This window comes from Miniopterus schreibersii (assembly GCF_964146895.1).
Source record: "Miniopterus schreibersii genome assembly, chromosome: 1".
NCBI classification, from domain to species: domain Eukaryota; kingdom Metazoa; phylum Chordata; class Mammalia; order Chiroptera; family Miniopteridae; genus Miniopterus; species Miniopterus schreibersii.
In genome coordinates this window covers 37919794-37937441 of record NC_138101.1, presented here as the reverse complement: position 1 = coordinate 37937441, position 17648 = coordinate 37919794, and the positions used below count along the sequence as shown (strand labels likewise).

Sequence of the window (17648 nt, the reverse complement as noted above, 5' to 3'; positions counted from 1 at the left end):
TCCTACTTTTATATATTTAAATGCCCTTTTGTTAAATGACAATGTTTGCTCATGATCCATTTTTAATGTGCTTATTCAACAAAATTGAAAGTTGGCAATTCTATGTCCACCTCCAATAATCTTCTGACATGTTACTGATCCCAGAGCCACAGCATACAGTGTACAGGGGTACATTGCAAAATACCAGGAGGTGCCCTTCCATAAGTCCGTGAGTTGGATAGAGCCCAGACACCACCAGGCAACCCTGCTGTGAAACCTAAATGTCTGGGAGTCACTGACCTCAGAGCACTCCCTTCACACCTACACCAGGATGTTTGCAAAACAGACAGAAAAAATGAAAGTCAGTCTATATTCTGGTGAAATGTAACTGCTTTTCAGCTCTGTTAAGACCTTAAAGTCTTAAACATAGCCAGGAGTTAACACATACAGAAAATATTTATAAATATAAAAAATATTTATGAACCACTTATGTATGCCAGGCACCCTACAAAGTGTCAGAAACAGAAGCATTCTCAAGAGCTCCCAGCCTAGTGGATAACCTATTTAACTAGAAATATAACTTATAGCATCTCACATAACCTCATTGATCTTCAAAACAGCCTTGTGAAGCCGGTATTATTCTTCCCATTTTTAAAATAAAGAAACTCTCAGATAAACGACAATATGACCTCCAATCAAACAAGGGATAAAACAGGAATTCACACTCGGCTCTTCTGACGACCTCTCCAGTAGGAGAGTGTGTGTGGTAGCAGGGAGGCAGCGTAAAAGACAGCAAATGGGCCATATGCCTAATACAATATTCCAGATACTGTCTTAATACAAGTCTATTAGATTACACTGCAGTTGACAGATGCATAAGGTAATATAATAAATCACACAAATCCTCTGCTGCTCGTACACTTCCAATTCATTTCAGGGGCTCGCTGCTCTCTTGGACCTCAGTTCTCAGCCTCTGGCCACATCCCCATTTTTATAATATGGATAATATTACAGTGAAAAATGCTCCTGTTCTGACTCCCTCTACCCCTCTCCCCACTCAAAATGATCTCCCCTCTGTACCGTCCTGGCGGTGCCCAGGTGAGAGAGCTTTCTACAGTAAGTATCCCACGTAGGGTCATGGAAGAAGTTATAGCAAAACAGGGAGCAACTGGTTACTACGCGTGAGAATTTCAGCAACTGGCATCAACTGACAAAAGGTCAGGTTTCCTTATTCTTCTATCAGACTACCTCAGTGTCAACAAAATGCTGAAAATTTTTAGAAAGGAAAACCATTAAGGAGGATGTTGTCCAGGTCAGGTTTATTTCCAGGACTAAACTCCCATCAAGAATCACTTGGTTTTCCATAAATAGAACCATGTGCAAGCTAAGAGACCCGAGAAGGCAGAAAATGATCACGAGCAGGAAAATAATAGCTTCTCTGAGTGAAATGAGTAGCCTTTAATGTTTTTCTCTTGTTCAAAGGCCAGCCCGGGTGCCATCGACCTCAAGATTCCTGAACCCCTATGTAGTGTTTTTTGTTGTTGTTGCAGGGGTGTTAATCCTGGCAGTGACGATAGCTCTACTGATCCACTTTTTAGCTTTTGGTAAGTACCAGAAAATGAAAAGTGCCACTTTTCAGTCTAAATAACTAAATACACTTTCAGATTAAAAGTTAGGCTTTCTTTAAAATCTTACCACTTGAGACAAAATGGGGGCACCTAGAAGGAATTATGCTAGGTGAAATGAGTTAGAGAAAGACAAACAACATGTGATTTCACTTAAATGTGGGATCTAAAGAACAAAATAAATGAACAAACAAAACAGAAACAGACTCAAAGATACAGAGAGAAAACTGATGGCTGCCAGATGGGAGGGAGGTTGGGGAACTGGGGGAAAAAAGGTGAAGAGATTAAGAAGTACAAATCGGTAGTCACAAAACAGTCATGGGGAATGTAGTCAATATATTGTAGTGACTATGCGTGGTGCCAGGTGGGTACTTGAATTATCATGGGGAACACTTTGTAAATTATATAATTGTCTAACCACTATGCTTTACATCTGAAACTAATATTTTTTAAAAGTTTGCCACTCTTTAATTGCCACTTTTATTTCTTAATATAAAATAATTATATTTCTTACTTACATATTCCTAAATATGTGTTTGTTTCCATATTTTCCCTCAATCTATATATATAACAAACATTATTACCCAGTCAAAAGTATTCTGGCCAAAGGGAAAAAAAAAAATCTCTTAATGCTTTTCTGATACTAGAATTTGCCTATTTTGTTTTTTCATTAATACCATGATTTCCTTTTTCATTTAATAAAATCTGATAAAATTGTTAAAATGAAATATTGTAAAGAAACTTAAGTTTCATCCCTAAAATTTGGATGTAACAGTGTTTGTTAATTCATAATCTGTCTCCTGAAAACACAGTCCTAGTAGCAGAACAGTTATAATAGGAGATGAATTTGCAATTAAGTAAAAAAAGGGGGGGGGGGATAAAAACAAACTTTAAAAAGAACTATGCTCTTTTATTATTTGCCATATTTTGTTTAATTTTTTCATTATTACATCACAAAAATATAGGAAACATGGGCAAGAAACAAATAATATAAAGAATACATATACCCTGCTCACTCATAAATAACTTACCTTAATATCTCAGTGAATATTCTTTCAGATGTTTTCATGTAGATAAATAAAATGTGTCAAATTCACTGGTTAATACATGCTATAATCTGTTTTCACTTCAAAATACACTTAGATTATTTTTTTATTTCAGCTATAATTCTGTTAAATCCTTTAAAATGTGTGTGGGGATGTGTGAGTGTGGAAAGTTAGAGAGAACATAATTTATTGTATGTGCTATTGCAAATTAGCAAAAATGCTTAATTATGCATTGAAAAACTCCCAATGGTGCAATACAATTACCAATATTAGAAAAACCAAATAACTAGGAATCATCTTTCAGCTAATCTAATTACAAAGTTGTGGCTAAATTTTGCTTTTGGCTACATTTTGCTATCGCATCGCCTGAGGCCAAACATGTATAAGGTGAATTACAAGGTAGGCAAAAGCAGTATCAAGTTTCAGATTAAACTAATGCGCTTTCACTCTCAATGGCACTGAATCGTCACACATAAGCACAAAGGGATGAGCCTCGGCAAGTCTTCTTCCAAGTGTGTCCCGCTGACCACTTATGGTCCTAGAAAGACTTGTCCCTCTACCACAAAGGACTACACTACCCTACCCGAAGATCCCCAACTCTTTCCTACCATTGAGATATTTCTCAGCATAAGTCATATATATATATTCAAAAGGAAGAAGGGATTATTTTCCTGAGACACATTAGTTGTTTCATATTCATAATGTTTCTAAGATATGTTCAGTATGTTTTAGGGATTTTTATTTCCTTCAGAAAGCTGAATATGTCCCCTGGAAGGCACTTTTTGATGGAAATAACTCACATTGAACCACCAGATTAGATATCATGAGAAGGCTTATTTTCTAGCTTAGTCCAGAAAAGTAATGGCAAGTCACTAATTACTCTGAAAAGAATATTATTTGAAATAATTTTTAAAACTATTCAGAATTACTTTAGCTTATTTCTAATAACAGCATAAATGAATAACAGCATATTACAGACATCCATTAATATTTTTTGAATGAATAAATCTGCAATTATAAGTCTTCCCAAAATATAGTTAGAATGAAAATTATAATACTTCTGAATAATTTATCAAATAATGCTGTTCTGATTTTCATACATCTATCACAGACCCAGCTTTGCCAATCTCTTTTAAAACCAAAGGAAAAATAATTTTATTATAGATATATTTATATTAAGTTTAGAGTATTTTGTCTTTTAAGGGTGGCAAACATTTTTAAATTATGTAATATAGGCCCCCCTAATCCTGAATAAAGATTAAAGTACTTAGTAATGTGAGACTGATTATGCTTTTCCTTTGTTTTACAGATAAAAAATCTTACTTTTACTCTAGCAGCTTTCAAATCCCAAATGTTCAATATAGTGATCACTTAAACTCACCCGCTACACAGGAGTATAGAACTTTGAGTGGAAGAATTGAATCTGTGGTAAGTTAATACCTGTCTTTGTTCTTATTCCATCATAAAAATGAAAATAAACCTATGATTTTGTGATACATTTGCCACTGCTAGATGCTCTACATTTTTCCTCTCTGGAAGGGTGAACGATGTATTTCTTCCTGCTTCTTCCAAGCTAACCTGAAAGTGTTAGGAGGGTCATGACCAAATTCACCTCAAGGACGGGCAGCCTGCTGTCTGCGAGACGGGCACGCATTACGCCTCCTGAGGCTGCCTTGGAAACCCTTTTCATTTGGCCTTAGTTGTGTGTTTTTTCTGATCCAACTAAACAAATACACAGGTAGTAGGTGTTAAAAGACATGTTTGCATATCAATAATAACATAGTTGGGTCAACACCACCCTTTGGCTCAATGACAGACACACAAACTACACAAAGCAAGCGTGGACTGTCACTTAAAGAGGCCCACAGGCTGCCCACCGGAAAACCGCACAAGCAGACCCCTTCGCGTGTGTTTATCACTGCAGACCAAGGGCTGGCCTTCAGCCCTGCAGAGTCAGAGCTGACCAGTCTCAGGGTTGCTTACTTACCCTTACCTTTTTAAAGGGTCCTAAGAATATAAATTAATCCAATGGATCTAAAACTTTAGCACATAACAGGACCACTTGCAGGATTATTAAAACACAGATTTCTGTGCCACAATGTCAGAGTTTCTGATTCAGTAGGTCTGGAGGTGGCCCAAGAATTTGCATTTCTAACAAGTTCCCAGGAAATGCTGATGCGAATGGTCCAAGGACAACACTTTGGGAACCACTGAGTAAATCCATAATGAAAACTATCATAGCTGGGCACTGAATCACCTGCTTGTCTAACACATTTTTCCCAGAGAGGCAAACTTCACTGGGAGTCAAGTTATGAGACAACTGCTGGGTAAGCATGGAATTAGAGCAAGGGAAGTTAGGTATATCACTTCAGTGTTTAATGAGATCAGAATAAACATCTAAATTAGAATGATTTGGGAAGAGAATCTACGCCAGGAATTAGATATAGGATTAACATTGAGGAACATCATTTGATTATGTCAATAGTGGGAGCCTCCTGTTCCTATAATAAACATTTATTAAACATCAATCCTAAAAAATGTTGTGAACATACAAAAACAGAAGGTGAATCCCACCGCTGTGGAGCTGAGTCTAACACGAAAGATTAAACAAACCTAAAAATACTTACAATACAAGATGTATAATGGGGACATGACATGGGAGCAAGGCAAACATGAGTTTGTGGTGAGAGGATGAATTACATTCAATCATGTTGAGCAGAGGTGGCTTCTTATAAAGATGACTTCTTAGGTTGACTATAAAGATGAGTAAGTCCCACCACAGCCAAAACATAAGCGAAGGCATAGAGGGGAGAAGGTGCGCAGCTAAGAACTTTGGACTTTATTTTCTAGGCAAAAATCTTGAGCTGGAGGCAACATTATGGGAACAGGAGCCAACAGATTTGTGTTCAGAAATGTAAAAGTTAGATTACAAAGAGAAGAGCCTGCATACTAAGATTATTTAAAAGTTCACTACGGTGGTCCAGAAAAGCTAAGAGCTTGAATTAGGGAATATTATGGAAAATATGGAAATGCTGAAAAAACTTCTATCTTAGGTTCACCAAAGCAACATTCCTCCCCAACTTACTACTTTCTCCTCCCAACCTGTTATGAGAAAGCAACAGAAATATTTAGTTATATCATTTGTATCATGAGATCCCATTGTTTGGACTTCAAGCCAATGGACATTCTTGAATTTCTTGAAGAAGCTACTACAGATATACAACTCAGGAGGCCATTCTGAGGACAGTTACTCAAAATGAAGCTTTCACATCCACACAAAGATGTCTTGAAATGTTTTAGCTGTGTACCCAGCTTAATAAAAGGGAGCAAACTGAAAGGGTGGGTTTTGAGTAGACTCCTAGCTTCATTATCAGGAATAGAACCCAGTCCTTTGCCATTACAGTAAGATGCCAGAGATGTCCTCAGCCCTCAGGGGGTCACTCACTCCCTGTCAGACAGATCAGGTATGTTAGCTCAGTTCATCCTTAGTAGAGCATATGTAAAATTGCAAAAGGCTAATTTGAAGAGAAATGGCATAATAAATCATAATGTACATTCAACAATTTGAAAAGTAGGAACTAAATCAATTTCTTTTTAAAAGCACTACCAGTGCATTTGGAAGGTATTCAATAAGTCTTTCGAACACACTCCCCAAGGACAAAAATTATTAAATTAAAAAATTATTAAATATAAAAGAACTATTAATATTCCCTAATTCAAGTTTATTATTCTTATTCTCAAAAATGTTCTTTAAGGTAAATTGTAATGCATGTATAAACCTTGTTATCAAAATCAAACTATTTTTAGAATTGTCTCTTATTATAATATACAAACATGTAGAAAATTCAGGGTATTCAAGAAATATAAAAAGAAAGAAATATGCATAAAATCTCAACACTTAGCTATATCCACTACTAATATTTTGATGTTCCAGGTACCTCTCTATACAAAATGCATACATCATACATGCCCACACACAATTATCTGTCAATGGAATCACACTATATATGCTAGTTTGTCTACTTTTCTCTCAAAAATACAATATAGAGTGAAATATCAACACATTTAGAAAAATATCATTTTTAAAAACTAAGCAGTATTATAGTGTGTAGATATACAATATTTTATATAACCAGCCATTTATTGACAGAGTTTTAAACTGTTCCCAGTTTTTCACTATTATATTCAACATTCATTCTGATAACCACCCTTGTTTACACATCCTTGCACATTTGCATGATTATATTTTTGGAATATAGTCCCAGGAATAGAGTTAATGGAGTATGGGACCTATGCATTTTAAATTTTTTTTCTAGATATTTTTAAATGTTTTGTTTTTTATTGAAGATTTTGTTTTAGAAGCATTTTAGATTTACAGAAAAGTTGTAAAGATAATATGGGGTTGTCATATGCATTATGCCCAGCTTCCTCTATTATTAACATCTTACATACAATAGTGTATTTGTCACAATTAATGAACCAATGTTGACACATTGTTATTAACCAAATTCCTCATTTTATTCAATTTCCTTCAGTTTTACTTAATGTACTTTTCTGTGTATTCCCCAGTCCCACCCAGAATACCACATTATATTTAGTTATGTCTCCTTATGCTCTTGAAAACTATGACAATTCCTCAGATTTTCCTTGGTTTTGATCACATTGACAGCTTTGAGGAGTACTGACCAGGTATTTTATAGAATGTCCTACAATTGGTTTTTTTCTGATGTTTTTCTCATGGTTAAACTAGGGTTGTGGGTTTGAGGGATGAAGACCACAGAGGGAAGTGTCATTTTCATTACATCATATGAAGGGGGTGCATATTATCAACATGACTTCTCACTGTTGACCTTGGTCACCTGGTTGAAGTAGTATTTGTCAGGTCTCTACATTAAAGTTACTCCCTCCCTTTTCCACACTATACTCTTCTGAAGAAAGACACTATGTGTGGGCCACACATTAAGAATAACAGAGTGGAGAGTTAAGCTTTGCATATTTGAAGAATATTTAAGATTCTTCTATTTCCCTCTTTTCCCCATGTATTTGTTTATTCTAGCCCTTTTTTATATCGAGTGTGATCTATGCATTTTTAAACATTTATACTAATTTCTAGATTGCACTCCAGAAGGGCCCCAGTTTACATTCTCACCAGTAGTATATAAGTACACATAAGTGTGCTTATTTCCCTACAGCATTAACACTAGGCATTGTAAATCTTTTTAACTGCTGCCAATATAAAAAGTCATATCTCATTATTTGATTTGGATTTTTGAGATTACTAATATGATTTAATTTTCCTTCATATATTAATTGGTCATTTTTATTATTTTATTTTTTAATATCCTAGTCATGACCTTGCCCATTTTCTTATTGAATGAAACATTTGTCTTTTTTATATAACCTTGGGAAAAAAACTTTCCTTATTAGAGTATTAAAATTTACCTATCATTCATTTGCATTTATTTATCTGATATGGGATTTGATTTTTCAGCCTTGTTTAGAATGTAGGGTTTTTATACCCAATAGATTCAACATTTTATGTAGCCAAAATTATCATTCTTTTTTATGATTTCTTACTTTTGTGCCAGGTTAAAAATGTCTTTCTCCACTCCAAATATTCTAGCATGTTTACTTACATATTCTTTTTTGTATTTTTTTATTTCAGTTTTTGTAATTTTATCTTTGATTCATCTGGAGTTTATTTTATAATAAAGTAGAGATCCACCTCTTTCCCAAGAAATAGCTAGGTGGTGGTACCAAAATTATGTGTTAAATAGTGCAATTATTTGTCACACTACCATTATCATTCACTAAATTCTTCCTTTTCTTTTTTCTGTTCTCTACTCTTCTCCCCTGATTAATCTTGCCTGCACCAGTTCCAAACTATTTAGAGTACTATGGCTTTAGAATCTATTTAAACAAGATCTCCCTTGAAATTCTTGTGACATATGAGTTTTGTAATCTTATATATTTATCCTTCTGTAAAAACACATAAAACATTTAAAAGATATGAATAATGCTCTCAAATAGTGCTTTATAGGTTACATAGCACTTTGACATATATTATCTAACCTTAAACTCAAAACAGCCATATGAATTAATAAATCATTTTTATAGACAGGTAAGCAAAGGTTGTGAGATTAAAAAGCATCAAAGGCCATCCAACTGGAAAGTAGTAGAACCACAATTCAAACCAAGATCTCCTGACCACATGTAATTTCCCAATTGGTAACATCAGCACCATCATTATCTTTATCCCATAGACAACACTGTTATACTTAATAAGCAATGAACTAGTCCTAGAACCTTCCATTATATTATGCAATTCACTTCCCTTTTCTGGTTCTCAGTTTACTCATCAGTTAAATAAAATTGTTGGGCTAGATAATTTTTATAGTACTTTCTAACGCAAATGTCTATGATTTTGTGATTTCCATGAGAGTTATTCATGACACCCATTCACCTGTTTTTCTTTTCCTGCCTCTCTGGCACCTCCTCTGTGTCCTTTACAGGTTTACCCTCCTCTACATGGCCATTTAATGTTGAAATTCCCAAGGCTTTGGCCTACACCCTCCTCTTCTCTCACACAGTTTTCTATCTCCTGATGATCTCATCCATGACCATGACTTCAACCAAAATTTATATACAGCTGGGTGGTCTGACATCTGCCTATAGGAATGGATATTGACAAAATAAGATACAATATGGTGTAATAGAGATTGCATAAACTTTACAATTTCAAGAACTGGCTTCAGAACTTGGCTTACTGTAACATTCAGCATGCTACTTACTTTCCCTACCTTCATCTTTTCACGTCTACCTCCACTTTGGTGCAACCTCACAGTACAAATGGAATCCACTCTCAGTTATGAAACCTTACTACATTTGACCCTGCATCTGGGGGAACTGTCCAAGTCTTAGCACCACTCCTAGTTCACTGTAAAGCTAAACTTTGTACCTCAAGAGGGTTTCCTTGCTGGGACTGAGCAATGATTCAGGGAGATAGCTAACAGGAGGTCGGGAAATTACCAACTGATGTTAAAAATAGCCTCTGATGCTTAGGCATTAATCAGAAATAGCAAGGAAAAGATCACCCTTTGCTTCCCCCCCCCCCACACTCCACCCCCATCTCTTCAAGATTTCCATTGATACCTATTTTTTTACCCTTTTAAAAACAGTTGTTAAAGGATTACACAATGTAAGTTGTATCAGTGGACTTCCCTAATATTGGCTTGGTTCCAGCCCCAACCCCCTAGGAACAGCCACCAAATCACATAACACAGGCTCTCATTGAATAAAACATCTAGTGTGTTCAGAATGGCTTCTAGTGAAGACACATCCTGTCCACTATCACCTTTGTGTAATAAATGAAGAAGTGGGCCTGCATCAAAAGTTTATATAACCTGCCTAAATCAATCCATGGGTTCTGAAATAGAATTGAACTAAACTGAGCTGAACTAATAACTCAAGTCCCTATTTCTCATTAATATAAATCCCATGTTGCAAGGTTGGGAGCAAGGACTAAGAGAGAAAGAACTGGAATGACAGCTATTTTTTTGCTCCCCTTCCTTTCTACAGATTACTACAACATTCAAAGAATCAAATTTAAGAAATCAGTTCATCAGAGCTCATGTTGTCAAACTGAGGTGAGTGGAAATATCTAAAAACATATGGAAGCTTTGATGCAATTTGGCCCATTTGACTTTTGTTCAATGCATGGATAATGAATGAAACTTCTACAGAATTCATTGCTATGTTATAAAAATAGTATCATGAGCAGTTTAAAAAACAATGCCAAAACAAAAACAAAACATGTCAGATATGATCTATTTACCTACTAATGTAAATAACCATATTTAATTATTGGTAAGAAAAGAAGAAAAGAAGGAAAGAGTGGAGAGAGATTTTGGTGGAGGTACAGTAACAGGGCTGTCCTGTTGTGTAAATCCAGTGGAGACCATTCACAATGCAGTCTATGTAAACAATGCCCCCTGGAGTTGTGCAGTGCTGTGGTCCTGGACATACGCATACAAGATTAGAATACTATAAACAACATCAAAAATGGCTTTGGGCTTTTGTCTGCCTGGAATGCTATAACATAAAGGATGCTGTGGCAAACCCAAGCATGTCTGTCATGAATTAATAAAGGGAGTAGCAGCATGCATGCTAGCTATTTGCCATTCCTGCTTTAATTGAATGTGTACCTATTCACATGATGTGATAAGACAAGCATTCACAACTAAAATAGTCACCCTTTACTGACCCTATCACAAATGCCTCCTGCCCACATTGCTCAATCCTTCAAGTAATATGCAAAAGTTTTTTGAAAGAAAGAATTATTCAATTCTTTCTCAAATACTAATACCACAAGAAAATTTAATTTTTCCTATTCTCTGTAGAGTCACCTATCGAGTACCCAGGGAAATAGAGCTCTGGTCAGATAAATTTTCTTGAGTGGTTAGAGGAGTAGGAAGAATCCACACAAAAAAAGTATGTTCCAAAATACACTTCAGTGTACATTCGCCTTAGTACCTTCTTGTGAAGGTCTCCATACTAGCTGCCAGCTCTCAAAACATGTAGGAGTGAATGAGCTATTGTATTTTCTCTCCTTTTATTCACTTCCCCTTACTACTTAATTCCCTGCAATCCCACTTCTGACCTCACCACAAACTGCTAATTGCTCTTGCCAAGTTCAACAATGGCATGCAAATCACAAACTCCAAAGAAATCATCAGCCCTGTTTGGACTTCTCAACAGTATGTGGCACTGTTGGACTTTGAACCCTCTTAAAATAGTACCATCCTGTGGTTTCCATAAACCTACACCCCCGAGCCCCCCCCCCCGATTTTCCTCTTACATTTCTACTTCATTTTCTCTGCTAGTTCGCATTCCTTCTCTGTGTTCCTCAAATTTTGTTGGATTTCAGGCTGTGCTATAAGCCTCTCATCTTAGCTTTCATTCTCTCCATTCAGTGGTTTCATTGCCACTATACACTGAGTATTCTCAAAGTTGTACCTCTGGGCCAAAGCTCTCATCTCGAGACATAAATATGCCCAGCCATCTACCTGATATCATCATATGTATATTTTGCAGACAACTCAGTTTTAATATGTCCAGACCTGAACCTATCATCTCTCTTCCACCCAATGTTACTCTTCTAGTGTTGCTTACCTCTATTCAATGGCCAAACCTTCACCCTAGTTGTTGAAGAAACACGAGTCATCTTCAATTCCTGCCCTTCCTTCAATCCACATTACATATGTATCAAAGATATGTGTATTCTTGATATATATAATATATATGTATATGTATTTATATATGTCTCCTTGAGACATTGTATTTATGTCTAAAAGTTTCCTAAACTTTCCTTTATCTGACTTCTTCCTACCATCTTCATCTCTGAGCTTATCTTTTACTGCTCTCCACTCTCTTCTTTATTCATCACTAGACCTCTTTCAGTTCTTCACTCTCCTTAGCCCTAAGACATCATGTAAGTTATTCCCTACCTAACACACACACACACACACACACACACACTTTTTCCCCTTCTCCTTCTGTACTAAAAGACAATATGTTAATGGAGAATTTGAGGTGCAGAAAGCCTACAAATCAGGAGATTATTACCCTTGAAAAGCCAGTTTTTATTCACAGTTACCAAGAAAAAGTGGCATGACTCTGATAGGGTTGTTATGATCAAATAAATTAGTAAGTATAAGACACTTGTTCCTGTTTGAGCATCTATTTACATGTTTATGATTCACGAAAGATCCCTCTTCTTTGAGTTGCATAGTCATATCTTTATCATTTATCTACTGTTTTTCTTTTTCTTACTGATTTGTAGATGTTCTGTATTTATAGTAGGTACCAATCATCCGTCACTTTCCGAGTTGTGAATATACTCTCCCTGTCTATGGCATATCTTTATACTTTGTTTATAGCATCAATTTTTGAGGAAAATAAGTTGTAAAATGTCTTAGTTAAGAAATTCTTTCTCCCCATGTACATAGACATTATCCAACATTTTCTTGTAAGTTTTAAATTTTGCAGTTTATTCTCAGGTGCTTTGTGTATGATATGAGGCAGAGATTAAATATAATTTTTCCATATGAGTCATTTTTTTTACATTTTTACATCACTTCTGTGATATATTGTTTACAAATACCTGGATAATCAATTCTATTCCTTTCAATTAAGCTTATTAAGTTATTCAAATAAAATCTACAACTACAGAATTGTTTCTCCTTGTACAATATATTTTGAGGACATATTATCAAGTGCCTATATATTTAGAATTGTTATATCTTCTTCATGAATTATTTCTTTTATCGAAGTATTAATTTATTTTATCCCTAATTAATATTTTTTAATCTTAATGTCTCTTATATCTGACTTTCTTGTGGTTATTTTTCAGTAAATCTTTACCACACTTTTCAAAATTTATGTATTTTTATATGGTAAATATTTCTCCTACAACAAGACAGTAGATTATATTTTCTAATGCATTCTGACCATCTTTGCTTTTAACTAGAGAATTTAGTCAATTTACATTTATTGTGATTAATGTTATATTTGTATTTATTTCTTACATATTATTTTATGTTCTTTATCTTGCTTTTTCTATGCTTTTTCCTACTGTCTTGCCTTCTTCTGTATGATTTTTTTCTTCATTTTCTTTTCTTTTTTGACTAGTTTAGAAGTACTGTATTCTATTTATCTTACTTTAGTGAATATCCTTAAAAGTTAAACAAGGAGAGTTGGCTTGATCCACTAACCTTCTTCCAAATAATACAGAGAACTTGTAATAATACAATACTCATGTTGTTATTAATGGTGTTTTAATTTCACCTTATTTGTAATGCCAATTAGTCACTCTAATTATACTGGCAATGTCTTTTTACTTTACCAGTTAACTATTTTCTTTGTTCCAAAACTTTCCTGTACCTCTTACCCTCCCTCTGAGTTCAGTTTCCTTCTTACTGAAGTATTTCCTTTATAAATTCTTGCACAGAGTACATAAGTGATAAACTATACTTTTTGTTTTGCTTTGATCTGAAAATGTCCCTTTTAACCTCATTCTTGAATAATATTTTAGTGTGGATATAAAATTCTAAGTTGATAGCTATTTTCTCTCAGCACTTTGAGGAGACAATTATATACTGCCTTCCATTGTTGCTATTAAGAAATTGCCCCTCAGCCAAAATGTTCTTTGGTAGCTAGTTTTTCTCTATTGTTTGAAATCCTTACATTTTTCTTTGGAGTTCAGAATTTTATTATAATAAAATTTAATAAATTTGTATGTGGCTTTTATTTAGTATGCTTCAGAGTCATTGTGATCTGAGGCTTTGTGTCATCAATTCTGGATAATTCTCATTGTCTCTTGTAGTATGGCTACTCCTTTATTTTTCTGTGCTCTTCTTTAGCACTAAATTAGGAAAGCATTGAGCTTTCTCCTATCTCAGAGACTGTATTTCATCTTTTTCATCTCTTTATCTGTGTCACCATTCCATGTGATTTCTTCATCTCTATTTTTCATTTAACTAATTTCTCCTCAGCTTTGCCTAATATTCTATGTAACCCATTCACTGAGTTTCAATTAAAAACTACATTTTCCTGTCTGTAAATTCCTGTCTGTAAAAAACTATGTTTTCCTGTCTGTAAATTATATTTGTTTCTTTAGAGAATATGCCTGATCTGTTTTGATGATGTCCTATACTTTTCTCATATTTATGATACTCCCTTTTATGTCATTAACCATTTCAAATATACTTACCTGACTCTGTAAATTTTATTTTGTGAAGTTTTAAGGATGCTCTTCTTGTTGTGCTGATTCTAGCTCATGATACACTTTTTACCATTGGGACTGTATGTTTATCTTTAATCCCACTTCATAACTGGGATCCTATGCAGGCTGGATTTAACATACATACCTCCAGATGATTATATTTTATCTGACACTCTAAGAGGGTCAGCAGAACATGACCATTTTTAGGTTATGTTGAAGGGAAAAGATACAGGCCCAAAATGGCAACACTCCTGTTAAAAGCCTATATGATACCAAACCTAGAATTAATACTTGACCTAATTGCAGTTTCAACCTCTCCCAGAAATATAATCATAATCAACCAGTCTGGAATTTCCTGGTCAAGCACTAGTTGGGTAATCTGTCATGTGGGCCTACTCCATCCTCACCTCCATAGAAAGAAGAGGTACTCTGCATGACAAAAGCCCTAGCCAACATCCCCCACCCCCAAATAAGACTTTATGGTCTAAAAGTAATTCTTTTATTTTGTTAGTAGCTCCCTTGCCCCACCATTCTTCCTTTAAAAATTTTACATTTTGTACAACCCCTTGGAGTGCCCTTCTAATTGCTAGATGGGATGCTGCCTGATTCATGAATCACTTAATAAAGCCAATTAGATCTTCAAATTTAATCAGCTGAATTTTGTTTTTTCTTTTTAACAATTTCTTAGCTTAAAGTTCCATGGACCATGCAAGTAGTACAAATGCATACCCAGAACTTTCATGCTGCAAATGAGTTCTCAGGAGAATCTTCTTTTTTCCATCTAGACCTGGACCTCTAAGACAAATTCCTTTATTTTTCTTTTATGAGATAATAAGCAGATTTTTTTCTATCTAATCCATGCTTTCACTGAGGGTTTAGTTCATTAAGATTCCTGGCCTTATTCTGAAACTTCATGTCCATCATTCTATTTTACACTAACCTAAAGCCTCATCTTCAGTGTCTGTGTAAATGCTAAAACTCAAGCCTGTTGCACATTCTAGAGCTTACCACATAATATTCATGTTCTTCTTTATTTTTGGTTTTCCAAGATTTCTCTTACCTTCATGGGAGCTCAGCTTTGCATTTCAAAAGGAATTTATTATATTTCTTCTAGCATTACTGGCTGATTTGGAAAGTTTGTAAAAATTATTTAGACTTTCATGTTGCTAGAAATGGAAGTTATAATTATTTGTTCAGTGTCTGCTGCTTCTAAACTGCAAGATCCAACTGTGAGTCTTGGTCATAGCCAATTTCTGAAAATAAAAATAGTGACTACCACAAGACAGTACTTACCTAATACTTGTTAACTAAATATTAAATTAACCCTGGAATGAATATTATGGGAGAACTAGCAATTGTATGAGAAGAGAAGGTCTCAAATGTATACGAGAGCATCAAATCTAAATTTTCCTAATGCACATTTTCAGAAAAGACATCCAATGTTTAGTAAAGGGAGTAATTTACATAGTGATTTACATGGAAGGAAGTGGAAATTATCTTTTATGTTTAATTTATCTTTATTGGTGAAAGTATTACAAATATCTCCTTTTTCCCTCATTGATCTCCTCCACCCTATACCCTTCCCCCCAGGCCTGCACTATTGTCAGTATCCAAGGGTTATGCATATATGCAGATAAATTCTTATGTTAATCTCTCCCCCCCACCCACCCATCCCTGCCTTCCCTCTGAGATCCCTCAGTCTATTCCATTCTTCTATGTAACTGGATCTATTTTGTTCATCAGTTTATTTTGATCATTAGATTCCACATATGAATAAGATCATACGACATATGTCTTTCTCTCACTGGCTTATTTCACTTAGCATAATACTCTCCAGGTCCCAACATGCTGTCTCAAAGTGTAAGGGATCTTTCTTTTTTACAGCTGCATAGTATTCCATTGTGCAAATGTCTGAGAAATGCTTGATATGATTTCAATTTTGTTAAACTTGTAGAGACTTGTTTTGTGTCCTAACATGTGATCTATCTTTGAGAATGCCCCATGTGCACTTGAGGAGAATGCCTATTCTGCAGCTTTGGAGTGGAATGTTCTATAAATGTCAGTTAAATCCACCTGACCTAGTGTGTCATTTAGAGTCACTGTTTCCTTGTTGATTTTTTTGTCTGGAAGATCTATCTAGGGTGTTAAAGTCCCCTACTATGACTGTATTGCTGTCTATCTCTCCTTTAAAGTCCTCCAGAAGTTCTTTTTGTGTGTGTTTTCCTAGCCTGTGTGAGTCTTTTATTCTGAGGTGGGTCTCTTGTAGACAGCATATATTTGGGTCTTGTTTTCTTATCCATTCAGCTACCCTATATCTTTTTATTGGGACAATTAATCCATTTGTATTTAAGGTTATTATTAATAGGTACTTATCTACTGCCATTTTATTTCTTTATGCGTATGTTTCTCATTCTCTCTGTTTCAACTTATTATTACAGCAGTACCTTTAACTTTTCTTGCAATGCTGGTTTGGTGGTGATAAATTCCTTAAGCCTTTCTTTGTCTGGCAAGCTCTTTATTTCACCATCTATTTTGAATGATAGACTTTCTAGATAGAGTAGTCTTGATTTCAGATCTTTGTTCTGCATTATTTTGAATACTTTATGCCATTCCCTTCTGACCTACAAAGTTTCTGATGAGAAATCATCTGACAGCCTTATGGGAGCTCCTTTGTAGGTAACAGATTGCTTTTCTCTTGCTGCCTTTAATATTCTTACTTTGTCTGGGATTTTTGGCATTTTAATTATGATGTTTTCTGACTGTGGGTCTCTTTGGGTTCTTCTTGCTTGGGACTCTCTGTGCCTCCTGAACTTATGTGACTTTTTCCTTCACTAGGTTAGGGAAGTTTTCTGCCATTATTTCTTCAAATAGGTTTTCCAACACTTGTTTACTTTTGACCTCTTCTGGCACTCCTATGATATGAGTACGTTGTTTGAGGTTTTCCACACTCCACAGCTTCTAGTTTCCTCTGCTGAGGCTGGGTGTGCTTGAACAGTACCAAGATGTGCACCAAGGTCTGCTTTTTCAAGCCCTGGGTCCAGAAGCAAATCAGGCAAAGACTCAAAGCATCCAGATGCTGTTATTCTGTTATTTAGACTCTTAATGAGCCTCAGGCTGTAGGAACTCCACAGGGTGGGGTGAGAGGTTTCCCAGCAGGGTGCAGCAATTGTCCCCCCCCCCCCCCCCCCCCCGCCGCCCAGGCAAAAGCTGCTTGGA

At 35.4% G+C, this 17648-nt stretch overlaps 1 protein-coding gene across 1 annotated transcript in view; it reads left to right on the top strand.

The window, feature by feature from the left end:
- Positions 1 to 1116: 1116 nt before the first annotated feature.
- LOC308563108 (transmembrane protease serine 11D-like) overlaps positions 1117 to 17648 on the top strand; it is a gene marked incomplete at both ends in the record, with an annotated part of 34988 nt that continues 18456 nt past the window's right edge. Inside the window, 4 exons of the mRNA XM_081149846.1 lie at positions 1117 to 1160; positions 1462 to 1583; positions 3960 to 4078; positions 10229 to 10296. Of these exons, the coding sequence (XP_081005972.1) occupies positions 1117 to 1160; positions 1462 to 1583; positions 3960 to 4078; positions 10229 to 10296 (353 nt within the window). The remainder of the gene's footprint in view (positions 1161 to 1461; positions 1584 to 3959; positions 4079 to 10228; positions 10297 to 17648) is intronic.